This window comes from Brassica oleracea, chromosome C6 (assembly GCF_000695525.1).
Source record: "Brassica oleracea var. oleracea cultivar TO1000 chromosome C6, BOL, whole genome shotgun sequence".
In the NCBI taxonomy this organism is placed as follows: domain Eukaryota; kingdom Viridiplantae; phylum Streptophyta; class Magnoliopsida; order Brassicales; family Brassicaceae; genus Brassica; species Brassica oleracea.
This window is the reverse complement of record NC_027753.1, coordinates 31,657,368-31,684,488: the sequence shown is the minus strand read 5'-3', so window position 1 is coordinate 31,684,488 and position 27,121 is coordinate 31,657,368. Positions and strand designations below refer to the sequence as shown.

Sequence of the window (27,121 nt, the reverse complement as noted above, 5' to 3'; positions counted from 1 at the left end):
GATGATTAGAAATCTGGTATTTATTGTTTCGATTATAAAATTATTTTTGAATAAACATATGTAATGTTTAGTACAAATAATTGTAATTTACCAAAACATTTAGATTTTATTGTACTTTTATTCTTTAATTGAACTTAATAGATCAGTTAAATCTCATTGAACCTGGACGAACCATATTGATCCATGATCCAAAACATTTTTGGTTTAGTTATCAGGCGGTTATAAAAAATTGTCTCCAAGTTTGAATGCATCCAGAAATGTTAATGTAACATTCCGAGATGTGATATATGGAAAAACTTAAGATAATTGATTTGACTATATATGTCACCAAAGTTGATTTACTTTTCACACATCCATTTAGAACTCCAGAGTTAAGCGTGCTTGAACTGGAGTACTGGAAGGATTGGCGACCTATCGTAAAGTGATTCGCGATACCGTGTGAGTGAGGGCAAAACACGGAGAACGGTCATGTGATGATTGCAGCATCAGTAAACAAGATCAATGTTGAAGTCCACAATTGGTTTTGGTACAGGACGCTTCATAGTTTGGCTGGAATCCATTTCAATGAACTACTCGCAATGAACACTTCTGGTTTGTAAATTTCATAATTTTTTGGTTTGTGCAGCTTTTGAGATTTTCCACTTGACCTTGGAGCTCTGTTGAGTTAGGAATCTAGGCCAACTAGTTTGGTTTCTTATTTCTTTCTTGTTGGTGTGATTTGCCCCCCTTTGAATGAAATATGTCGATGCTTGTTAAATAATGTGATTATTTGAAACATTTTCCCTTTCAGAGATACTAACTTCGCTTTATTTATTCATATAGAGGTGTACTTCAGATAATTTCTTATGTTTATATTTTTTTTACGCTTTATTTATTCATATAGAGGTGTACTTCAGATAATTTCTTATGTTTATATTTTTTTTACTAGTGTTAAATGATTTATCTAGCTAATGCCTCATTCATTATATAGGAGATTCCATATGTTGTAGTTCTATATTCGAGTCAGTACTCAGTAGTAACTTTGTTCCAAAACTAAATTAGATAGAGCAAGTCATCAAAGATCGAATAGTAAAAATTGAGCTATTAAGTACTTTCTCAGTTCCAAAATATACAATTTTTTAATATTTTTTTGTTGTTCCATAAAATAAATTTCTTATACTTATAAAGTATTTTTTGTATACTTTTAACAAATATTAATGAAAATATTTGATTTGACTAAACCATTGGTTGATAGTTATTAAAAATTGTATAATAAATAAATTTGATTATAAACATTTGTTGTATTTTCAATATGTGTGAATAGCCTAAAAAATCCTTCTTTTGAGAATGGATAAATAGATTGTCTCGGCAACGTTCAAATTACCGGGCATCAATGACTGAGAGGGTGATTTGGTTCACTGACAATTCATCACCGCGCTGTGTACTTGAGGACGATTCAGTCTCAAGAAGACTTCTCCCAACGCAGAAACCGGGCCGTTTAGGCTGAGGAATAGCCGTAGTTTCGCTCCCAAGCATCACCATAACAGTCGACATCACTGGTCTGTCTTCAGCACGTTCTTGAACACACAAGAGACCAATTTGTATACATCTTAAAATTTCATGTGTCCGGAGTAGTGCTGATGATGAATCATCTATGATGATTGGGTCTACGATCTCTATCCCTTTTCCTTCCTTCCAATATCTCCACACCTTCGCATAAGAGATGGAATTTTTTAGTGTTATCATCAGACTATAACTGCGAAAAAATATCGAAATCAAGAGGTTCTTAGCATACAAAACCGAGGAGATTAAGGTCACGATTTGAGTTGTAGAATCCGTTATTCTTCTTGCCACTTATAATCTCAAGAAGCAAGACCCCGAAGCTGAAAACATCCGACTTCATCGAGAATATCCCATCCATTGCATATTCTGGAGACATGTAACCGCTGCATAACGAAGAATAAACACCCATACGTTAGGTTTTCTTTTAAATTTGAATTTAAGACAAAAACTCTTTTGTTGTTTTGGAGAATAATTGCTTACTAAGTGCCGACCACCTTCCTTGTGTTGGCTTCTGTCTCTTCCCGTCCAAAGATCCTCGCCATCCCAAAGTCGGAGATCTTAGGAGTCATATTTTTATCAAGCAAGACGTTACTTGCTTTCAAGTCTCTGTGGATAACCCTAAACCGTGAATCTTGGTGAAGATAAAGAAGTCCTCTAGCAATACCATTGGCGATGTCAAATCTCTTTTGCCAACTTAAGTTAGAGCGCCGGATTTTGTCTGCAAATCGATCACAAGCCAAAACATGTTAACTTATCCCCAAATATGTTCAATTATTAGAAAAAATGAGCTGTTTTGATACTAACCAAAGAGATGAGAATCAAGGCTTAGATTCTCCAAGTACTCATATATCAACATCTTCTCTCCCTTATCGACACAACAACGGAGAAGCCGAACCAGGTTTAGGTGCTGAAGCCTGGCAATTAGTCTAACCTCGTTCTTGAACTCACTGGTCCCTTGCAATGACTTTTTCGATAGTCTCTTTACTGCGATTTCTTTCCCGTCAGGTAACATTCCCTATTACGACACATTTATGGTAAAATGAAACCTTGTACAGTGAACTAATGATAGATCTTGAATACGTTGTGCATGACCATTACCTTGTAAACAATACCGAAACCACCTTTTCCAAGCTTGTTGCCGTCAGAAAAGTTGTTTGTTGCAATGGCAACTGCTTCAAACTCCATCAATGGAAGTTCTAGATCCTCTGTTTTGCTTTCTCTGGATATGTAACTCTTTCTTGTTACTATCACTTCGTCCTTTAGCGAATCCTTGCTTCTCACTTGATCGACTGTTTCATTCAGAAACAGAAGAACATTTTGACTATCAAAACTTACAGACGAAATAAAGAAAATGAAAGCTATTTATTTACCAATAGGTGTTTGAACTGCTATGGCTCTCTTCTGTTTTGTTTTCCAAAACCGGAAAATAATGATACTTAACAGAAACAAAATGCTCATTCCAACACTCGAACCTATGATTTTTCCATTGTTGGTTATCTTGTCATCTGCAATAGAAACGAAGCATGTATTTTTCTTCTTTTGATTAAAAAAATGTGTATTTTTCTTCTATTACGTGTCAGAAAAGGAAAATCCCCTCCCCCAAAACTTTTTATAAGACATTTCTTACACATTATTTAATAAAGTTTTTTTTTCGAATTTGCTAATGTATTATCTCTCCATTTGTTCTAGCAAATAAAAAGAAAACATAACTTTTGAAAAATGTATCATGGCATTAAGTCAATTGTTACATGGACAAATGCATTTATGTAGAGTTATAATTTTGAAAAAATTATTAAAATATTCTAATAACACACACAAGCATCACCTTTCAAAAAATATATAACAATTTTGTGAATATATATTATCAAAATTTTATTGTAAGTGTATCTTAACAAATACAAATCCAAGACAATATTTATCAAATAAAAATGTATAGATAATTAAATATTTGAAATTGTAACTAGAGCTTTTAATTTAATCGTTGTGAAGAAATGACTAATCAATTTTTTAAAAGATAGAGTTCATTTGTGATAAAATACTTTGGTTGAGCAGTTGAAGATAAGTGTACTAGTTAAATAATAATAATAAGTTTTATTCAGTTTGATGTATCTTAACTAAAACAACAACAACAACAAAAATATTTAAAATTTTACGTTTAACTATACATATATTTAAAATAATATAGACAATATATGTAATACAAAAAAAAATCGGATCAAAATACAAAAAGACATATTTAATTTTTAGAAAATATAAAATATTTTTGTATTTAATTAATCTGAATAAAGTCGATCTGAAAATAGTTTAACCAAACAAAAAAAAATACAAATTAATTTTATGGATTTACTTTTTTCTTAGACCAAAGAAATTAAAATCTAATAGTAAAATAAAAATTTGGTCAAATCATCTAAATAGCTCTTTTTCTCCTCTAAATAGGCTCCAATTTGTTTTTTTTAATGACCCTGGTATCCGGAACCTCGAGAGGCATTTAGGAGGACTGGTGATCACCCCATGTGAATCCCACCACTGGCCACATGTTAGCAGGTTTCTCCGTATTGGACCCAAAGGTCCCTCTAGATAATCACCTCCCAGCGGAGTTCGAACCCATGACTTTCCAGGTTTAGTTTAACCACTGGACCACTAACATGTGGTTAATTTATTTTTTTTTCAAAAAGTTTCTAATCTTTTTCTGATTTATTTTTGGGAAACGATTTTTCTTGGAATTGTTTTTAAGAAGAACATGTATTGTATCTTTCTAAATTTGTAAAAAATATATTCTCAAACTCAGGAATGCTTTCGTAAACTTGTAACTACGATTCTTGAATGTATCTTATATGTATATTTAGAAAGTTCTTGGTAAGTATGTATGACATTTTTCTTGAGTTTGACTTACATAAATATTTAGAAAAATATTATTCAATTATCTAACATTTTTCTAAAATTTATCAAGATATTTTTAAATATGTATAATATTGTTATATAGTTTAGATATCAAATTTTTAAAAAATTTATGTATCGAAGTCAAGAAAGTCTTCCAAAATTTTATGAAAATGTTATACATACTTAAGAATATCTTAATATATAAAATTTTAATTCAATAAAATATTCATAAATATATATATTCATGAAAATCCTAAATACACATTAATAATATATTTTTAAATACACAGTTATGAAAGTTTTCCTAATCTTAAGAAGATAATATACTCATTTACGAAGATTTTTCTTGACTCAAATTTAAGAAGATATCATACATATTCAGAAAGTCTTTCTAAGATTTTTTTTAAAAAAAATTCAAATTTATCAAAAAACAATATTTTGATAATAAATAAAAAAATTTTAAAAAATCAAAAAATTTATTGATTTTTTTAATATTTATTTATTTTAAACCTAATTTGGCCATTTTGATCTTTAAAAGCTAGTTTGGGAAAAAAACTTGAAACTATTTAAAGTTATTTCTCTAATTTTTTGATTATTTTCTTTTTTTTTAAAAAAAAATTGATTACTATTTATGCGCATCAATACTATTAAAAGAGAATGAGTCTTAAAAAATCTACCTATGAAAGTTGTTTAGACCATTTCATTTATCTCATTATTTTTTGGTCTTACCTTAAATTTAGACTAACAATATGTTACCATATATTTCTCTAACAATAATTTATTCAATTCCTTTATTTATTCAAATGTCACTCTTAAATCTTAATCACTACTATTACTATATTTACCATTTTGACTTTTAATCGTATAAGCATTGAAACTAATGTTTTATATTATCACTTTTATCATATAATATATAATTTAAAGCAAGAGAAGTTACACGAGATATATGTGTACATTCTAACTTTCTCTTTCCTTTATAATAAAGTAATCATATCATATACTAAACATTCAACTGTCTATAGTTTGATAGATATTTTCATATTTAAAAATTAAGTTTTCTGAATATTCACGTTACCTTCACAAAAATATAGAAATTCATTGGTTCCGTTAAAGTTAACCTGACTTCACGATATTAATATTGATTATTCACAATTTTGAAAATGATTGGTTTAGATATTATACTTTTCACTTGAAAAAATTCAATACTATTAAAAGAGAAATAGTCTTAAAAAATCTAATATAAAAAAGTTGTTGGAGTGATGTATAACTATTTTTATTTTGGTAATACCATTAATCATTCTAATCATACAATATTTTAAATATTTTTAACAGATCCTAATATTATTCCTTATGATACCTTTACTCAGAAAAATATTTCATCAACCATGTGTTAAAAATCTATATCAAAAGGTTGTTAGACCTGATATGGACGTAATGGATCCACATATGTTCTGGTATCTAAGATCCTAAAAAAAATCGAAATATCTAAAAAATCTGAAAAATATTCGAAACTCCAAACAAATACCCAAAAAATTCAAATATCTAAAAATCAAAATCTTATTCAAAATCTGACAGGATGAACTGAAAAATACCCAATTTTTTTTAATTTGAAAATTTATCTGAAATCAAAAACTATAATCGTAAACCAAAAACTTAAAAAAATATCCATAATACCGGAAACATATTCGAAATATCCAAATATACCTAATAAACACAACATATTTATGATCGGGTCTAGGGTAGGACCCGGACTCGAACAAAGACCTGCGGGTCCAGAAAAAACCAATAGGTTAATTAGGACCCGGACTCAAACAAAGACCTGCGGGTCCAGAAAAACCCAATAGGTTATCTTCTCTGGACCTGAACTTAAACCTATATTTTTGGGTCAGTTTGGTTTGTTTTTTTTATCCGGATATAATTCTCATGACTAAAAGAAACTTACGTAAAAATGTACATATAAAATCTCAAATAAACTAATTCGTAGATTATATAACTGTTAAAAATTATATTTTTGATATAATAAGACTTTGTATTATAATATAATCCAAAAAATGTGCGGGTCAAAATCTAGTAACCCATTAAAACGCAAATGACAAAGAACTAACCGAGATCAGCAGCTGCTAGTCTGACGTAGAGATCCTGACCTCCCTCGGCAAAGTATCGGATATCCAACATATCTCCGGTCCAAATCACACATCCCGACCCGCCATTACGAATGTCCGTATTAGCGAACGCCGTACAATTGCAATGTTTTAGACACCGTGCTTCACACTCCTCTATCCCAATTCCTCTGTCCACTATTGTCTTTGTAGTATCCGGCAACTTCATATTCTTCAACCTCACAAACCCATCAGTACCGTCACAGCTCAGCCTCGTCTTCCTCACGCAACCATCAAAATCATCTCTCAGATCCCACTTATTTCTCGGCTTAAACCCGTGGATACAGTTACAAACTGGTGAGGTGTTGGAATCACAATAACCGTACCCACACTGTTCGTAGTTATTGCATATATCCCTTGGTGAGTACCATAATGGTCTCCAACTCTGTAGTCTCTCAACCCAAGTTGATCGTTGTAATAATCCGGTGGGGGTTAGGGTTAAGATCGAGTAAATGTTGCTTTTTGTGATATGGTATGAGTAAGTTATTTCTTCTTCTGTCGCTGAGAAATTTAGAACTAGGTAATCAACCGGTCTTACCTCCGGTATGCCGTTAAACCGGATTCCATCCCATGGACCGCTCCGGTACACTATAGACTCTTTGTTGCATACGTAAACCTCTGGGAACCCTCTGGTTTCGAATTTAGTCGAGTAATCCCCGCTTGATGGATCATCTGGGGCTTTCCTGGATCTCAAGAATCTGTTTCTTCCGCTTTTGAGATCCCAACCCAGTTTCATATCGGGAAGTAAAGTGTCTGTCGGAAAATGGAAACTCTGCCACAAGTACTCGTTATTGTTGGAGTCTCTGAGGACGAAGTTGCCGTTATCGAGAAGCTCTGCCACAACTGGAGATCTCACATTTCCTCCCGTTAGGTTAGTCGACCAAACAGGTTTATTGGAATGATCAAAAATGACGAGGTTATTGCTGGATATTTTGAGAGATCCGTTGGAGTGAGAGAGAGGGGTGTCTCTGTTTGCAACCCATACGTAGGTTCTGGTAGGGATTTTCTTATACCAAATCCCGAGATACCAACGAGAACTTGACGCGGGAGTGAAGAAACCGAGCTCGAAAAGTTCACTATGAGATATGATGGTTTTGTTGCTTGAGATAGTGAGAGATTCTGTAGCCGACAGTGTGCTGGCAGAGACACCCAAGGCTCGAAACAAAATGAAGACAAAGATTAAGATGTAAGGATGGGGGTAGTTTGGTACACTTCTCATCTCTCTATTACCCTCTGCGCCATTGTCTTGGGTTATGAGAAAATTTATACACACATATCTTTGAAGATGTTCAACATGTCGTGTGGTCGATGTGTGAACGCTATTTACACGACTACTCTCGTTTGCTTTTTCTTTTTTTGGAAGGTCTTTTTGTTGAACGTACACGACTACTCTCTACATTACTTTCTTGGTCTTCTTTGTTTGTATTTGAAATACTATTTGACTATGGACTTTACCTAGCAAATAAAACCACTTTTCTTTAGTTTTCTGTTCGTTATTGTGCAAAAAAAAAAAAAAAACAAACCCAACTTTAATTTTGGGGTAACAGTAAAGCAAACTCCCGAGTTACACGTTTTGATTAGAAGTTATCCATTGTGTCACTAGACAAATGGTAATTGATTTAACCTTAAGTGGGAGTTATTAGTTGGTGTATTTTAATGCATTTGAAAATCTAAACGAAATCTAGTGTTATTAGTTCTATGATTTTAAAATTCGTATTGAAATCAAGTGTTAATGGTTTTATGATTTATAAATTCTACTTCAAATCAAGTGTTATTCAATCATACAGATTTATTAATAGATTTGATTTTATAAAGGATTTGTATAGATTTCTTTGTTAAAATTACAAAGACTTAAATCCAATGGAAAACCTCCGGATTTGTAAATACTCATCCGAGAAAATTCGAAAATCTGTATATTTTACATGGATTTGTAAATACTATAAGAACTAGGTGATTCTCCCGTGCACATGCACAGATATAAATCGTTATAAAGTTAATATACTATAATTAATTGGTATTTACTTTTTGTTTCAATTTATAATTTATAAGTATAATTTATATTAATAATATCATATAATTTTGGATATGTTATATCTAGTCGGGTTGGTTGTTTTTTTGGTCAACAATAGACTTGTTTATCACTTTGGTATAATGGATTACATCTATTTCTCCAAATTTAATTCTAATATTTTATTCTAATATTAATTAATTTTGATTAAATTCTTATTTTAATTTATATTGGTTATTTTCTTAGATATGTAAGTATATTTTAGTAAGATTATGTATAATGTAATATATATGGTGCTTGGAATTAAATAAAAAATAAACTGAAGTGTTTGATTCAAAATTTCATAAATGAATATAACGATAATATTCTAAAGTGTCATGCATATATATAAAATTATATTGTAACAATTAGTTAATATTTTATTTTAATTATAAATATGATTTAGGTCATCCTATAATTTATATGTTTACAAATAAATAGATTCTTATTATAAATTATATTTATTTATTATAGTTAGATCATTGATTTTGGATATAAGTTGGCTTAGTCGAGTAAAATAAAATTCAAACTCAAGTATAATTATTTTATATTCTAATTCAGTCAAATAAAATTAGTTTTATTCTCGCTTAAATTATGCATGTGTTTTTATAATATTTATAAAAATTTTATGTTGAATTTTTTAAAAAATATTCGAAAATTAATAGATGATCAATAGGAAATTACATACATAAGTATACCGATAAATTTTTGAAAGCTCATGAACGAATATCAATATTCACAATAATTAAAATATTTTATAACTTCTAAATAATTGTATGCCTTAGATTTATTGAATGATAAACTGAAAATTATTTTAATTAATCTTAAAAAGAAACTAAATATTAAGAAAAATATTTTTTTTAATAATGATAAAATATAATATAATATATATACCTCATTAAAAGTATATGCTATTTAAAAATATTTTGTAACTATTTGATCAATATGCTTATCGTAAAAAAATATTTTTAGGTTCCATTTTAATATCTCTAAATTCAACACCAAAATTGTGATTGTTTTGTGAAATCATACTATATAAGTAGAATATAGTTTATCTGTATTTTTCTGTAATTGTAAGATATTATAGTCAGCTAAATATTATGAAAAAACATTTCAATAATAATACTTATAAACAAATTTTAGTCAATTAAACATATCTCGGTTCGTGTTATTTAATTATTTTATGTAATTATCTAAGAAAATAGATAGATATAAAGAAAATATATTTATTACTTTGAAAATAAATTTATTTTATATTGTATAAAGTATATTTAAAGGAATAATATTTATATTTTAATATCAAGATTATCTTTGTGAAATTGTTTTTTATGAAATCACATTATATATAAATATATTTGTGTTTTCATCTAAGAAAAAATATAGATATAACTAAATGATTCTTATTACTTTGAAAATATATTTTTTAAGTAAAAAATATGTTTAAAAGGATATAAATATTTTGTTAACTTTCCTTTTTAATGAAATCATATTATATATACATATATTTTTGTTTTTAAATTTATAATTTTTCATTTTTATTATATATGTTTTTTGGAAAAGGTAAAAAGGAAACTAAATAAAAATTTAATAATAATATTTAAACTTAATATTTTTAATTCATTAAGGGTACCTATGTAAATAAACGTCGTAAAATTAACGTAAGCATGACACGTAATAAACTAACTTTATAAATAATATTATATAAATTTCTAAATCAATTAAAATATATAAACCAATAACACTTGTCTTAAATTCTCTTGTTTATAAGTTATCTCCTAGTTGTGTGGGAGATATACTTTACACTACTTCAGATTTGCGCTTTATATATAGGGAAATTTGTAAATATACCATGCTTTATCCTTATCCTAAGTCTACCATTCTTGCGTTTATTTGCCTGTAAATTATTTTTTCATTAGTGGTATTTCAAATTATTTTTTTATTTTTATATATTCATCTACTAGTGTTAAATGATTTATTTAGCTAATGCCTCATTTATTATATAAGGAGATTTGAATATAAAAATCTATCTATTTTTTTCATAACTCTCTCTAATCCAAATTCTTCGAGTCAGTAATTAATAACTCTGTTCCAAAACTAAATTATATAGAGCAGCGAATTATGGAAAGATACATATTTAGAAAAAATGCGCTATCTATCTATAATAATAAAGTTAAATGAAAATGCTCCTGAAGCCACGTCACCTTCCCTGCTCCAAAAATCGCGACTCATTCTTCTTTCGTGATATAAGCGATACGGGCCAGACTTTTTAATCATGTTTACAGCAGACCATATCTTGTATTTGAGCTTCTATATTTTTTTTTTTTACGTCGAACGACCATTCTATTACTCAAGCGTGGTATGGGTAACCAGACCGGAATAGAACAATCAATGAAAAGTAACTCTCTACGAAAGGTCCTAGCAGTCTTAGCCAAAAAATCAGAAAACTGGTTGCGCACTCGTGGCACATAGGTGATTTTGAAGTCCTGGAAGCAAATCTGCAGCTTCTCAATATTTAAGTTTTGTTCAGGCCCAATGTGTATAAGGTTGAACATTTTAGGAAGTTTGAGATATAGAGCCTCGCCGTTGCTTGCCTTCAGATGACTCCGCCTCCAAACAAATCTGTGTAACGTCTTTGGTTTTGATTTACATGTTTCTTTAATCCAAGCATTTACATGATTTATCCCACTTTTCTCATTCTCTCGCATTTAATCAATCTCATCGTCTTCCAAGAAAACGAACAAAAGCCCTCCTATTAATGTGCATGCTCTTAATGATGAACAACACTACCATTCCGTAATTGGAAAGAACAAACTCTATTAGTTACCAGCTCCAACAATGGCGTCACCATCTCAATACTTTCCGACACCGTTTCAGTCAGGGAGCGCAAAGGCTATCTCTCTTTGAAAACCCCTTGCAGCAACGTATTAGCCATAAGGTATATGAAAACCCGTTTACGCTTTTGTTCATCGAACTTGAAGCTTCTATTTTGTGGTTATCCTTTCTTAGCTTTCTCAAAGTTCACATAGCCAACACAGAGGAGAGCCGGTGCCACAAGAACTGCAAGACAGACCGTGCGAGAGCTAGAAGAGTTCTTGCTGGTGGCGCAGCTTCAGAATCTGACGCACTGAAGGTATAACATCTTATCTACAAACCAATATTTTTAAGTCTTCTCTATGTCCTTTTGTATCAAGGCCTTAGTTAGAATTGCTTCGTTTGCTTTACAGGAAGAAGTATTAGCAACGGGTCTTCTCGAAGACAATCTCTTGGCGAGCTGATATATATTATACCCAAATTGAATTGCTTCTTCACCACTTACTTCCCTCCGGAGACCACTAAATCTATTGTGTAAGTTAAAATTGTCATTTTATTTTCTGTGGCTGACATATGTCAAGATTGATCTCTCTCTATCTCTCTTACAAAATTGTTGATTTAGTTATTTTGTGGCATTATACGATTCTGTTGCATTTTATTTTAACTGTTGCATAGTACGATTCCGTTTCCTACTTTGTATTTGTGTGTGTGTGTTTGTGTATATTCTCAGTATGATTTCTTCATCGTTTGATTGATGCTGATTTGTGTTGTGTTCTTTGTGTAGCAGTTTTAGTAGATTTCCCTGCATCTCTTCTAATTTGATTTTTTAGTTCCCATCTTAGATGTCTGAATCTCTATTGACATCTGATTATATGAAACTGGTTTTGAAATACATTATGTTGCCAGATGAAATGAGAAACTGAGCTGTGTTTCTAAGATCTGATTCATTGATCAAGTTTGTTTTTTTTATGCAGGAGCAAAAAAGTGAAACCTTTGAATGATTGGGGCGAGGCCAGTAGCTGATGGTCGTGGAATAGTGATGCTCCTGAAGCAAAAATGGCTGAGAGGAAGAGCAAGTCTTTGAGATGGCTCTTAGCACTGCAGCAGTCACGTTTCAGGTCGTGAGATATAGAAGAGGCTCACCAACATTGTAGCAAAGAAACATTGTACCCAGGAGATGTACACAAAAAGTTCTACTGAGTCTAACCCATCATCTACCTCAGACTTCTTCCCTAAAGCTAGATGTGTTGTGATTGTGATAATAATATAACCCTTAATATTAATAAGGGATGCTCGCTGACTTCGACTTTAGAATAAAAAAAATGTCTATGCTCATTGCCTTTGACTTTAAACTAATGAAAAATCTATCTACACTATAATATATAACCCAAATTAATGTCCAACAGCTAAGATTTTATAATTTTACAAACTTCTTTTAGAAGTTTAACTTCATATATACCTTATATATGAACTCTAATCTTTAATTTCCAAACTTCAAACCCAAAATCTTAAATATTTCTATTTAAATTTTGAACGTAATTATTAAAATAAAATATATATTTTAAATCCTAAATTTAAAATTTAGAAACTTAAAATTTAAAATGCAAATCATGTTTTTTAAAATGATACATTTCAGAAATAAAATTAACCTACTAAATAATAAACAACAACTAATAACACTTAACTTTAAATAATAATCAACACATCAGATAACACAAAATAAATTTTCCAAAAACAAGTCATGTATGATGAATGCCACAAGATAAAAGAAGGACCTGCGACAATTTATAAATCAAATTTGTCCCATCTGTTGAAGCATACTTTTATTACTAAACCAACAAAACTCATGCAACTCATGCATCAATCAAAATAAAGTTAGTCTTTTAGAAATATTCCCAAAGAATAACTTGGGAACATTTTATCTAAGATCACCACATCTCACGCAATGATCTGAGGCGATGTATCTTAGCATCTGAGTTCTATTTGCAATCTCATTTAACGAAACATATATATTTGGTAAACTGCACAATTATATAATATATTAATAAACACAAAAGGTTAACTATGAACCAAACACATGCAACCACATAAATGTTTTACCACTTACACGAAGAAATCGGATCAATTATCGCTTCCACACCAATATCAAAAGCATCAAATATTTTTCGTAAAAAAATCGAAATCTGCAAAACTGAAAAACACATGTGAATATCATAAATATCAAACAACCATCGCAAAGCGTGGACACAACAATAATCATTTGCAGGGCGGTATTCGTTTCTATTGAATCTGTAGTGTAAATTATTTTTTCTAATAATCAAAAATAATCTTTGATATAAATTATTGATAAAATCCATATTTTCCAATAAGGGAAATTTTGTTAGGATTTTGACAAATGCTATATCCAATAACCGTGGATTTGTTAGAATTTTTATAAATACCATATCCAATAAGAGAGGATTTGAAAAAAAAAAAAACTAAAATTTGATAAAACCCCTAATACAATAAGCCCCCTAAGTGCAGTATAATATGCAGCTCAAAAATAACATTTTTTGAGCTATGGAAGCCTTCTATAAAATAGTGATCAAAAGGAACAATATTTTTATCCCAAATTTCATACAAAAATTAATTTATATTAAAAAAATTGTTTTGTAGCATTCATTAGTAAACCTCTTTTTTTTATCGGTCATTAGTAAACCTCTCAGGTTTAGTATAAAATGGAATTCAAGCAAACCACTAAGTTTGATTATTTCATTTGAAAACGTTTAATATCTTCACTTATTGGTGAGATTTTGTAAGGGTTTCTTCCTTAGTTTTAAACTTAATCAACTCTATTTTATTAAAACCATCAGAGGATGTGTTGTTATAGATATTTGAATTAAAAAAAACTCCAGACATGTATTTTTCTACAATTTTTAAACTGAAAAAACTTCCATTTGTTTCTTCAATCATGCTTTAGAGCCTCATTTTAAACGTTAGAGTGAAAGTTGAAGATGTATATAGTAGTCTCAAAGATTATAACGCTAAAAATTAATAAAACATTATCCAAAATTTTAATATATGGTCCCCTCAGCTTTGGTTACTTTCGTAATATGATTTAGAATTTAAATTTAAAATACACAATGCCAAATTAGTTTGGTTTCTTTAGAAATAAAAAAGAACATTTGATAGGTCTAAATCTTATAGTAATTTCTTAATTTCGACAGATCTATTCTACTAAAAGAGAAGTCATGACTTAATTCATGTGTGATTTTTTTAATTTGGACCATCCCTTAGAAAGTTGTTAAAATTAATTTTTGTATAAATATTTAAATGATTTGAATTGTTCTAAGACAAACAAATCAAATAGATATTCCTATATTTACTCTAAAATTATATATGAATAAAATCTTTTTATATCTTTTCATTTACAATATAAATATAAGTATATATATATATATATTTAATTTTTATTAAAATAAAACTTTTAAATATTTAAGTAATTTCGTGTTTGTTTAACATAAATGTATATTCATTTTTCACTTTAACAAAACTTTTAAATATTTAGTTAATGTCATATTTATTTTAAAATTAAATTTATATTTCCTTTTAACTAAAACAAACTTTTAAAATATCTAACTAAATTTCTAATTATAACTAAACACATGTACAGTTTTGTATTAATTTACGATATTAATTTAATATAATATTTTTCAATAAAGTTTTTGATCTTCCGCCAGTAAAAAAATTCAATTTAGAATTTTGTATCACATGATTTAAAATATGAAAAATTTGAAACAAATAAATTAAATTCTTGCATGTGAACTATAAAATTGTTGTGTTTTAAAATGTTATATTAAACATTAGTAATATGGTTAATATTACAATTAATCATGTAAAACAAATAATTATGTGTGTAAAAATAAAATAATCACCCGCACGGTTGTGCGGGTCAAAATCTAGTCTTATATATTAAAAAAATAAGTCACAACCTTGATTCATGTGTGATTTTTTTTAAAAAAATGGACCTAATGGATCTATTCCTAGAAAGTCATGTTACATTTAATCTCTAATCTTATCATTTAAATTTTGGGCCTACCAAAAGTTTTTATTGTGATATCAATAATTGAATTTAAACAATAGATGATCTATTGGATTTATAGATAGTATAAATTAAATAGATATAATTTAATGTTGTAATACTATACTTCTATATGCTAAATATTTAAACATTTGTCGATGTTAACTTTTAAAATTGTAAAGATTTTTTAAAAAATAATAAAAATCATATTATCTAAAAATGATTAATCTTTACTACCTTAAGCCAATGAAATCAAATTTTAAACTATATAGTTTATTTTAAAAATTAAACAAAACTAAATGTTTAATTATTTACTCGATAATATAAATCTATGAAGCAGAAAGTTTAATTTTTAAATAATTTTCTAAATTTGTGAAATGTAAAAATAAATGTAAAATTGTAACATTTCACAAATTTAGAATTTTTTTAAAAAATTAAACTTTCTGCTTCATAGATTTATATTATCGAGTAAATAATTAAACATTTAGTTTTTGTTTAATTTTTATAATAAACTATATAGTTTAAAATTAATTTTCATTGGTTTAAGTTAGTAAAAATTAATCATTGTTAGATAATATAATTTTTTTTTATTTAAAAAAAAATATTTATAATTTTAAAAGTTGACATCAACAAATATTTAAATATTTGACATATAAAGGTATAGTATTACAACATTAAATTATACCTATTTAATTTATATTATCTATAAATCCAGTGGATCATTTATTCTTTAAATCCAATTACTGATAGCCCAATAAAAATTTCTGCTAGACCCAAAATTTAAATGATAAGATTAGAGATTAAATGTAACATGACTTTCTAGGAATAGGTCTATTAGGTCTATTTTTTAAAAAAAAATCACACATGAATCAAATTTGTAACTTCTGTTTTAATATATAAGATAATAATCCGAAAATATATATATATAAGAAGATACAAATACATGTGAAAGTTTGAAACAATCTATTCAATGAAAAAAATGTATATAGTAAACTTATTATGTTTTAAAAATTGATAAACACATATATATTATAATATATACCAGTTGAGAATTGAAAACAAAATATTTATATAAACATAAATGAAAACAAAAACCTGCGCGGTTGCGCAGATCGAGATCTAGTTATAACTTAACAGATGCCGATTTTAAATGATAAAAAATAACGGCGCCCACCAAAGACGATATTTATGTTATGCACATAGCTTCACATCCCCTGTGGAGATATTTCTTTAGCCAAATCATTTTTACACAAAACAATTACGGACATTTCAGTTCTTACAACAAATGAACCAAAATAAAAAATGAAAATCAGTAACACAAATATTAAACAAGCCGCGCGAAGCGCGGAAACACCACTAGTTACTTAGTATTACATAGCAAAATAGCAATTGATATACATATAAACAGATTATCTCGGTAACGTTCAAATTACCGGGCATCAATTACTGAGAGAGTGATTTGGTTCACTGATAATTCATCATCGCGCTGTGTACTTGACGACGACTCAGTCTCAAGAAGACTTCTCCCAACGCAGAAACCTGGCCGTTTAGGCTGAGGAATAGCCGTAGTTTCGCTCCCAAGCATCACCATAACAGTCGACATCACTGGTCTGTCTTCAGCACGTTCTTGAACACACAAGAGAACAATTTTTATACATCTTAAGATTTCATGTGTCCGGAGTGCTGATGATGAAGAATCCATGATGATTGGGTCTACGATCTCTATCCCTTTTCCTTCTTTCCAATACCTCCATACCTGTCCGCAAAGAATATGGAATCGTTCTTAGTGTTATGACCGATAATGTACTATGAAACAATATCGAATTTAAGTTGGTCTTAGCTTACAAAACCAAGGAGGTTATGGTCACGGTTAGAGTTGTAGAATCCTTTACTCCTCTTGCCAGTTATAATCTCAAGAAGCAAGACCCCGAAGCTGAAAACATCCGACTTCATCGAGAATATCCCGTCCATTGCATATTCTGGAGCCATGTAGCCGCTGCATAAAATAAAATAAATTCATACGTTATGATGTTTTCTACTTAGTTTGGATTTAAGACAAAAAAAAAACTCTTTGTTGTTTTGGAGAACAATAGCTTACTAAGTTCCAACCACCTTCCTTGTGTTAGCTTCTGTCTCATCCCGTCCAAAGATCCTTGCCATCCCAAAGTCGGAGATCTTAGGAGTCATATTTTTATCAAGCAAGACGTTACTAGCTTTCAAGTCTCTATGGATAATCCTAAACCGTGAATCTTGGTGAAGATAAAGAAGTCCTCTAGCAATACCATTGGTAATATCAAATCTCTTTTGCCAACTTAAGTTAGAGCGTCGGATTTTGTCTACAAATCGATAAAAATTGAAAAAAATGTTAACTGTTTAATTGTTAGAACATAAGTTGTTTTGAGTCACTAACCAAAGAGATGAGAATCAAGGCTTAGATTCTCCAAGTACTCATATATCAACATCTTCTCGCCCTTATCGACGCAACAACCAAGGAGCCTGACCAAGTTTATGTGCTGAAGCCTTGCAATTAGTCTGACCTCATTCTTGAACTCATCGGTCCCTTGTAAAGACATTTTAGATAGTCTCTTTACTGCGATTTCTTTCCCATCAGGTAACATTCCCTATTACAGACATTTTTGATAATAATAAAATGAAACCTTGTACAGTGATAAATTTTGAGTACATTTTGAATCATTTTTTACCTTGTAAACAATACCGAAACCACCTTGTCCAAGCATGTTAGCGACAGAAAATCTGTTTGTTGCCATGGCAAGAGCTTCAAACTCCATCAATGGAAGCTCTAGATCAGCTGTTTTGTTTTCTCTGGATATGTATCTCTCACTTGTTAATACCACTTCGTCTGTTAGCAAATCTTGGCTTCTCACTTGATCAACTGTTTCATTCAGAAACAAAAGGCATTTAACTTTCCAAATTTACAGATACAAAGGAAAATGAAAGTCATTGATTTACCACAAGGTGTTTGAATTGTTATATCACTCTTCTGTTTTCTTTTCCAATAGCTGAAGATGATGATAATTATTAGAAGAAAAATGGTCACTCCAATACCCGAACCTATGATTGTTCCACTGCTTGTTATCTTGACATGATCTGCAATATAAACGAGGCATATAGTTTCATATAAGTACTTGTCAAAAAAAAAACCTCCCCAAAGAAACTTCATTGTACTTATGATAAAACATTATGCTAAACCTAAATATAATATATTTTTGGTGTTGAATCTAGCTTAAATACTAATGTTGAGATACGTTGCCAAAAAAAAAAATACTAATGTTGAGATACACTGTTTGTGACTAATATGTAATCAGTAGCTTCGCTTAGTGATGCATTTTAAAGAAATATCAGATAGATCTTCTTTTTTTTTTGAAACACAATCAGATATCAGATAGATCTTAGTTTTAAGTTTTAACATTATTTTATTACTAATATTTTTGAAAAAAAAAATTAATGGATTTATAGTGTCTAAACATCAACTGATATCTTATCATTTGAATGGATATTTAACCACAACTTATATTCTGAAATTTCCTAGTATCACACCCCTACTACAATTACGTGCTCTCAGCTGAAACTCTTGAGATCAATAGCACAAAATATTCAATGCAATTATTTCAACTTTGTAGGAAGCAGCCATATCACATGCTTTGACCTTAACTTAGGTAATCTCTATCAGATGTGTTAATCCAGTTATCACCAATCTTATATATTAAAACAGAAGTCACAGCCTTGATTCATGTATGATTTTTTTAAAAATGGACCTAACGGACATATTCCTATAAAGTCATGTTACATTTAATATCTAATATTATCATTTTAATTTTGGGCCTACAAGAAATTTTTATTGGACTATCAATAATTAGATTTAAACAATAGATAATCCATTGGACTTATAGATAGTATAAATTAAATATATATAATTTAATGTTGTAATCTTATACTTCTATATGCTAAGTATTTAAAAATTTGTCGATGTTAACTTTTAAAATAATAAAGATTTTTTTTAAATAAAAAAATCATATCATCTTACAATCATTAATCTTTACTACCTTAAACCAATGAAACAAATTTTAAACTATATAGTTTATTTTAAAAATTAAACAAAAACTAAATGTTTAATAATTTACTCGATAATATAAATCTATGAAGCGAAAAGTTTGATTTTTTAAAAACTTTCTAAATTTGTGAAATGTTACAATATCTTTGAATATGGCAATAAAACAATATTTTACTAATCTTTATATATATAGTTATGATTTTATTAATGAAATAACAATCCAAAAATATATATGTAGAAAAAGATACAAATACATGTGAAAGTTTGAAACAATCTATTCAATGAAAAAATATACAGTAAACTTATTATGTTTTAAAAATTGATAGACACATATATATTATAATATATATATTCATTTAGAATTGAAAACAAAATATTTATATAAAAATAAATGAAAACAAAAACCCGCGCGGTTGCGCGGATCGAGATCTAGTCTACTTTATTACAAATAAGAAATAACCCTAACACTTACAACTTAATTACAATAAAATGTCATTGAAGTAATTAATAAACTTAAATCTAAATTAATTTTTTTTTCTAAATCTATTCAACAACAAATTCATGATAAATATTACACTTAATGCACATTAATGCTATAAACCTTAATATGTAAAGTAGAATACCTCTTTCCATAAATTCGTGGGTATAATCCTTTATTAAATAATGTTTATTACATTTTTCAAAATTTTATTGTTAATGAAATCAATTAACAATATTTAAAAAATTTAAAGGATATACCGTATTTGGGAATAAAAACTTAATAATGAGAACATATTTAAAAAGATCCATTTTACTTGATAATTCTAAATTTGTACCTGATTAAATTTTTCAAATAACCAATTTGACTAATCTATTTAATTGACGATATTGTTTTAAATATATATGACTAAAATTCTATTAGAAAATTATTTTTAAATTATGTATGATATTACATACGTTCAATTGAATTTTACCTTAAATTATTTTTCTTTAGTAAGGGTTTGAAATATTCGATTTGGTAATAATATGTACATTTAAGTATTAGTATTAAAAAAATTTAAAACACCTAAGATTTTTCTTATGAGAAAATTGTAATAGGGAAAGTTTCAAAAGAATATTCTTCAAGTTATGTATGTAAAAGAAACATTAAGACAAGATAACAATGTTCTAAAAAAAGAGAAAAAAAGTTCATATAAAATAAAAATCCTACATATAATATTTGATAATAATATAAATAGAAGAAATGCAATTACTCATTCTAACAAATTATTCATTTTAATAAGGCTAATATAAATATTTTACTAAAATACATGACGAATATTTATATATCGGGTTGAAAAATTAAAATTAAGACTACTTATATAACGGGTTGAAAATTTAAATACAGTTATCATTTATGACCAAAAACATCTCAAATATTATTTTCGCATATATATTTTAGTTTATGGAAAACACACACATAAACTAAAAATAAACTAAAAAAATATATTTTAATTATTATGTGTAATGTCATAATAAAAATACATAATACGTGAAAAAATTATTATATATTATATTATTTATAGAAAACAAAAGTATATTTCTAAAAAAATGAAAAAGTGATTTCTCTTTTTTACTAGGAACCCAATTGTTGTAAATAATTCTTTCCAATGCGTATCAAACCTGACCAATAAAAAGCTATTAGCATTTACTTTACCACTAGCCAATTCGATATCAAGTAAATAAAAATGATATTGGTTAAATAAAAACAAATATTCACATGATATTTACATTTACAGTTATAGAAATCATTTTACTTTTACTATTAGTGAAATTATGTAACAGCAATATATGTATTATGTGATGTATTTTTGTCACCATTTTATTATAATTTTTATAGATTATATAATGGTGTAAAAAATATTTAGTTACATTACGTAAATATTTATCCAGCTCTCTAGTTAGTTATACATGGGAAGCACATCTATCTTGAGAGTCTCAACTAAAACAAAACCCTTACAAGCACATGGGAGAAAGAACTAACCGAGATCAGCAGCGGCTAGTTTAACGTAGAGATCCTGACCACCATTTGCATAACTCCGGATATCGAAAAGACCTCCCTTCCAAATCACACAACCCGACCCGCCGTCACGAATATCCGTATTAGCATAAGCCGTACAGTTACAATCTTGTAGGCACTTGGCTTCACACTCCTTCAGCCCAATTCCTCTGTCCAGAACTGTAGCCGCAGTATCTGGCAATTTCATCCTCTTCACAGCCACAAACCCATCTCTACCATCACAACTCAGCCTCGTCTTCCTCACGCAACCGGCTGAATCATCTCTCAAAGCCCACTCTTGCCCATTTCCTAGCGCAAACCCTTTGATGCAGTTACAGTTAGGCAAGCTGTTGGAATCGCAATAACCGTAATTACCACACTGTCTGTAGTTGTCGCATATGTCCTTTGGTTGGTACCATAGCTGTTTCCAAGCCTGTGATTGCTCAATCCAATTTCGTCGCTCTATGGTTCCGGTGTAGCTTAGGCTTAACGTGGAGTAAACGTCGGGTTTGGTCATATGGTATGAGTAACTCACTTCTTCGTTACTTGCTATGAAAGTGTAAACCATGTACTCAATTGGTTTCATCTCCGGTACGCAGCTAAACCGGTTTCCGATCCACGGACCGCTCCGGTAGATAATTGTCTCCTTGTTGAATACGTAATACTCAGGGAAGCCTCTGGTTTCGAGTTTAGTCGAGAAATCGCCGCTCGATGGATCTTCCGACGTTTTCCAGGATCTCAAGACTCTGTCCAAACCGGTTTTTTTATCCCAACCGAGTTTCATATCCGGAAGTAAAGTATCTGTCGGAAAATCGAAACTCTGCCACAAGTACCCTTCTGGATCGTTACTGTGCAGCACGAAATTACCGTTATCGAGAAGCTCTGCCACCACTGGAGATCTCGAAGCTCCAACGGTTAGATTCGTTGACCAGACAGGTGTGTCGGAGTGATCGTAAATGACGAGGTTATTGTCGTCAGATATTTTGAGAGATCCGTTGGGACGAGAAAGAGGGTTGTCTCTGTTGGCAACCCACACGTAGGTTCTGGTGGGGATTTTTTTGTACCATATCCCGAGATACCAACGAGAACTTGATCCGGGAGTGAAGAAACCGAGCTCGAAGGTCTCGTTACGAGATACAATGGTTTTGTTGTTTGAGATAGTGAGAGTTTCTGTAGGCGACAGTGTGTTGGCATAGGCACCCAAAGCTGGAAACAAAATGAAGACGAAGACAAAGGTGTAAGGATGGTGGTAGTTTGGTACATGACTTCTCATCTTTCTCTCTTTCTATTACCCTCTATGACATTGTCTTGAGTTATGAGAACATTTATACACAACATATCTTGTCTTGAGATGTAAAGACATGTTGTGTGTTCAATGTGTGAACGATACCTTCCACGACTTTTCTCTACAGTACTTTTCTTGGTCTTATTGTTTGTATTTGAAATATCCATTGACTACAGAGTTGACCTAGCAAATATTTTCATTCTTCTCTAGTTTTCAATTTATTGCCCAATAAATGTATACCAACCATACCAGTCCAACTTCAATTTGTAGTAATGGTAAAGCAAATAGTACTCGACTTAACCTTACGGGTGTTCTTATATCCACGATTCTCTAATTGAATCTTCCTAGTTTGTGTCTGATTTTAGACATTGTATACAGAGCATCAAAAACAAGACTGTGATATATTGGGCCACAACGAAATAAATTTTAGCCCAATTATAAGATTTTAACATGAAAGGCCAAGTCAGGGCACAAATCCCACTTGTCAACAAGAACGTTCTCTGATAAGAACCCAACCATGTTATTGCTCTGAAGTAACCAAGGACAATCCAAAACGTAACGACTTGAAGACTCCAAACCTTGAATCTGTACACTCAGAGAAATCAAGCCCAAACAGCATGCACTAAACGCATAAAGAATTGCAAAAACAAACTATGATTCCTTTTATAGTTCAAGGATCGGTTACAATATTAACTATTTTTATTCTCTTGACTGTTAGAATTTTTTTCCTTTTTGTTCAATCTTGTGAGTATCTCAGACGCATAGAGAGGTTCAGAATAATCTATAAAATGGTGGTTTGATCTACGGATGGACTCTCAATCCGGATATTCAAATGAGATCTAAAGTGTGGCCTCATATCCGCGTGGCCACACAGGTTTAATATCATGGGTTGTTTTGAACCCAAGTCTCCCCGTAATCCACCTACCACTAGTGACTAGACCACCACGGACCACTCCTGTGTGATTGAATTAAAATAAAACATTTGCAACCTCATCTTCTATTCCTCTTCTTTCAGCGCTCATCTTCCTTAGTTTTCTTGATATGTATACTTTTAGTGGCATATCAATATTCCTATAACAAAAAACGAGCTTGTCCTCACGCGTTAATGTAGGGAATTGAGTCTTGCCTTATCCAAGAAGTTCCATGTGATGGTAAATTTTTTCAGGTCACCAAAACCTCCAAATGTCCTTATGCTATGCATCATATCTAGTGGCAACTACCTCTGGTTCAACTAACAACTCATCAGCATTAGACAATATTGGTGGCGAGGGAGTAACTGAATGTCAATGTCCCACAACTTGTTTCAATTTGTTCATTAGAGGTATTTCAAATAATTTCTTATTTTTATATATTCATCTACTAGTGTTAAATGATTTATCTAGCTAATGCCTCATTTATTATATAGGAGATTCGAATATAAAAGTCTATTTCATAGTTCTCTCTCTAATCCAAATTCTTCGAGTCAGTAATAACTCTGTTCCAAAGTTAAATTAGATAGAGCAAGTTATCAAATATCAAGTAGTAAAAATTGCGCTATTAATTATTACATAGCAAAATAGCAATTGATATGCATATAAACACATTGTCTAGGTAACGTTCAATCTACCGGGCTTCAATGACTGAGAGAGTGATTTGGTTCACTGTCAAATCATCATCGCGCTGTGTGCTTGGCGACGATTCAGTCTCAAAAAGACTTCTCCCAACGCAAAAACCTGGCCGTTTAGGCTGAGGAATAGCCGTAGTTTCGCTCCCAAGCATCACCATAACAGTCGACATCACTGGTCTGTCTTCAGCACGTTCTTGAACACACAAGAGACCAATTTGTATACATCTTAAGATTTCATGTGTACGGAGTGCTGATGATGAAGAATCCATGATGATTGGGTCTACGATCTCTATCCCTTTTCCTTCTTTCCAATACCTCCATATCTGTCCGCAAAAAATATGGAATCATTCTTTAAGTGTTATGACCGATAATGTACTATGAAACAATATCGAATTTAAGTTGGTCTTAGGTTACAAAACCAAGGAGGTTATGGTCACGGTTAGAGTTGTAGAATCCTTTACTCCTCTTGCCAGTTATAATCTCAAGAAGCAAGACCCCGAAGCTGAAAACATCCGACTTCATCGAGAATATCCCGTCCATTGCATATTCTGGAGCCATGTAGCCGCTGCATAAAATAAAATAAATTCATACGTTATGATGTTTTCTACTTAGTTTGGATTTAAGACAAAAAAAAAACTCTTTGTTGTTTTGGAGAACAATAGCTTACTAAGTTCCAACCACCTTCCTTGTGTTAGCTTCTGTCTCATCCCGTCCAAAGATCCTTGCCATCCCAAAGTCGGAGATCTTAGGAGTCATATTTTTATCAAGCAAGACGTTACTAGCTTTCAAGTCTCTATGGATAATCCTAAACCGTGAATCTTGGTGAAGATAAAGAAGTCCTCTAGCAATACCATTGGTAATATCAAATCTCTTTTGCCAACTTAAGTTAGAGCGCCGGATTTTGTCTGCAAATCGATCACAAGCCAAAACATGTTAACTTATCCCCAAATATGTTCAATTATTAGAAAAAATGAGCTGTTTTGATACTAACCAAAGAGATGAGAATCAAGGCTTAGATTCTCCAAGTACTCATATATCAACATCTTCTCGCCCTTATCGACGCAACAACCAAGAAGCCTGACCAAGTTTATGTGCTGAAGCCTTGCAATTAGTCTGACCTCATTCTTGAACTCATCGGTCCCTTGTAAAGACATTTTAGATAGTCTCTTTTCCCTATTAAAGACATGTTTGATAATAAATGAAAACCTTGTGCAGTGATAGATTTTGAATACATTTGAATCATTTTTTACCTTGTAAACAATACCAAAACCGCCTTGTCCAAGCATGTTAGCGACAGAAAATCTGTTTGTTGCCATGGCAAGAGCTTCAAACTCCATCAATGGAAGCTCTAGATCATCTGTTTTGTTTTCTCTGGATATGTATCTCTCACTTGTTAATACCACTTCGTCTATTAGCAAATCTTGGGTTCTCACTTGATCAACTGTTTCGTTCAAAGACAAAAACATTTTCACTTTCAAAATTTGTAGACAAAATAAAGAAAATGAGTCATTGATTTACCAATAGGTGTTTGAATTGTTATATCACTCTTCTGTTTTCTTTTCCAATAGCTGAAGAGGATGATACTTAATAGAAGCAAAACGGTCACTCCAATACTCGAACCTATGATTCTTCCATGGCTTGTTATCTTGACATCTGAAATATATACAAAGCATATAGTTTCATATACGTACTCTCTCACATTGGAAGTTAGAAGTGATTTAAGTAATATATAAGAGAGATGAACCATTCCAGTTATCACCAATTAGTTTTAGTTTGGAAGCGGAGAAAAAACTAACCAAGATCAGCAGCGGCTAGTTTAACGTAGAGATCCTGACCACCATTTGGATAACTCCGGATATCGAAAAGCCCTCCGTTCCAAATCACACAACCCGACCCGCCGTCACGGATATCAGTATTAGCGTACGCCGTACAGTTACAATCATTTAGGCACTTGGCTTCACACTCCTTCAACCCGATTCCTCTGTCCAGAACTGTAGCCGTAGTATCCGGCAATTTCACCTTCTTCACAACCACAAACCCATCTCTACCATCACAACTCAGCTTTGTCTTCCTCACGCAACCGGCTGAATCATCTCTCAAAGCCCACTCTTGCTCGTTTCGTCGCTCAAACCCTTTGATGCAATTACAGCTAGGTATGGTGTTGGAATCGCCATAACCGTAACTCCCACACTGTTTGTAGTTGTCGCATATGTCCTTTGGTTGGTACCACAACTGTTTCCAAGTCTGTGCTGACTCAATCCAATTCCGTCGTTGTATGGTTCCGGTGTAGCTTACGCTTAATGTGGAGTAAACGTCTGGTTTGGTCATTTGGTATGAGTAAGTCACTTCTTCGTTACTTGCTATGAAAGTGTAAACCATGTAATCAACTGGTTTCATCTCCGGTATGCAGCTAAACCGGTTTCCGATCCATGGACCGCTCCGGTACACGATTTTCTCCTTGTTGAACACGTATTACTCAGGGAAGCCTCTGGTTTCGAGTCTAGTCGAGAAATCGCCGCTCGATGGATCTTCCAGAGCTTTCCACGATCTCAAGACTCTGTTGACATGAAGAATTAAACAAAGGGAAGTAGTGGAGGAAGTGGGAGAAGTGGCCATATCACTTACCAAATGGGGAGGAGTGG

General features: G+C 30.9%; 2 protein-coding genes and 1 pseudogene across 5 annotated transcripts; all 3 read right to left on the bottom strand.

Annotated features, from left to right (window-relative positions):
• Window positions 1–1,359: 1,359 nt before the first annotated feature.
• Window positions 1,360–7,800, bottom strand: LOC106299865 (receptor-like serine/threonine-protein kinase SD1-6). Of its 4 annotated transcripts, none has more exons than XM_013735875.1 (8): window positions 6,528–7,800; window positions 6,283–6,294; window positions 2,913–3,047; window positions 2,641–2,831; window positions 2,347–2,557; window positions 2,023–2,260; window positions 1,775–1,925; window positions 1,360–1,689 (listed from the first exon to the last, which is right to left on the bottom strand). In XM_013735875.1, the coding sequence occupies exons 1-8, from the start codon at window positions 7,798–7,800 to the stop codon at window positions 1,360–1,362; spliced, it is 2,541 nt and encodes an 846-aa protein (XP_013591329.1). The 4 variants fall into 4 exon arrangements, with proteins under 4 accessions (XP_013591329.1, XP_013591331.1, XP_013591328.1 ...); XM_013735877.1 differs by having other exon boundaries at window positions 2,641–2,822; XM_013735874.1 differs by lacking the exon at window positions 6,283–6,294.
• An 8,882-nt stretch (window positions 7,801–16,682) lies between these two features.
• Window positions 16,683–22,920, bottom strand: LOC106299864 (receptor-like serine/threonine-protein kinase SD1-6). Its single transcript, XM_013735873.1, has 7 exons — window positions 21,574–22,920; window positions 18,470–18,607; window positions 18,202–18,392; window positions 17,910–18,120; window positions 17,598–17,835; window positions 17,345–17,495; window positions 16,683–17,255 (listed from the first exon to the last, which is right to left on the bottom strand). The coding sequence occupies exons 1-7, from the start codon at window positions 22,859–22,861 to the stop codon at window positions 16,929–16,931; spliced, it is 2,544 nt and encodes an 847-aa protein (XP_013591327.1). The 5' UTR covers window positions 22,862–22,920; the 3' UTR covers window positions 16,683–16,928.
• Window positions 22,921–24,466: 1,546 nt separating this feature from the next.
• Window positions 24,467–27,121, bottom strand: part of LOC106299866 — a 7,447-nt pseudogene continuing 4,792 nt past the window's right edge.

What these genes read in the sequence shown, in the direction of transcription:
- LOC106299864 (XM_013735873.1), bottom strand. Translation starts at nt 22,861, where the DNA reads ATGAGAAGTCATGTACCAAACTACCACCATCCTTACACCTTTGTCTTC. An exon ending in ACTAGCCGCTGCTGATCTCG is followed by an intron (nt 18,608 to 21,573) that starts GTTAGTTCTTTC and finishes TTTATATTGCAG; the next exon opens with ATCATGTCAAGATAACAAGC. An exon ending in AACAATTCAAACACCTTGTG is followed by an intron (nt 18,393 to 18,469) that starts GTAAATCAATGA and finishes TGAATGAAACAG; the next exon opens with TTGATCAAGTGAGAAGCCAA.
- LOC106299865 (XM_013735875.1), bottom strand. Translation starts at nt 7,800, where the DNA reads ATGAGAAGTGTACCAAACTACCCCCATCCTTACATCTTAATCTTTGTC. An exon ending in CCTTGATTCTCATCTCTTTG is followed by an intron (nt 2,261 to 2,346) that starts GTTAGTATCAAA and finishes ATCGATTTGCAG; the next exon opens with ACAAAATCCGGCGCTCTAAC. An exon ending in ACCTTAATCTCCTCGGTTTT is followed by an intron (nt 1,690 to 1,774) that starts GTATGCTAAGAA and finishes TCTTATGCGAAG; the next exon opens with GTGTGGAGATATTGGAAGGA.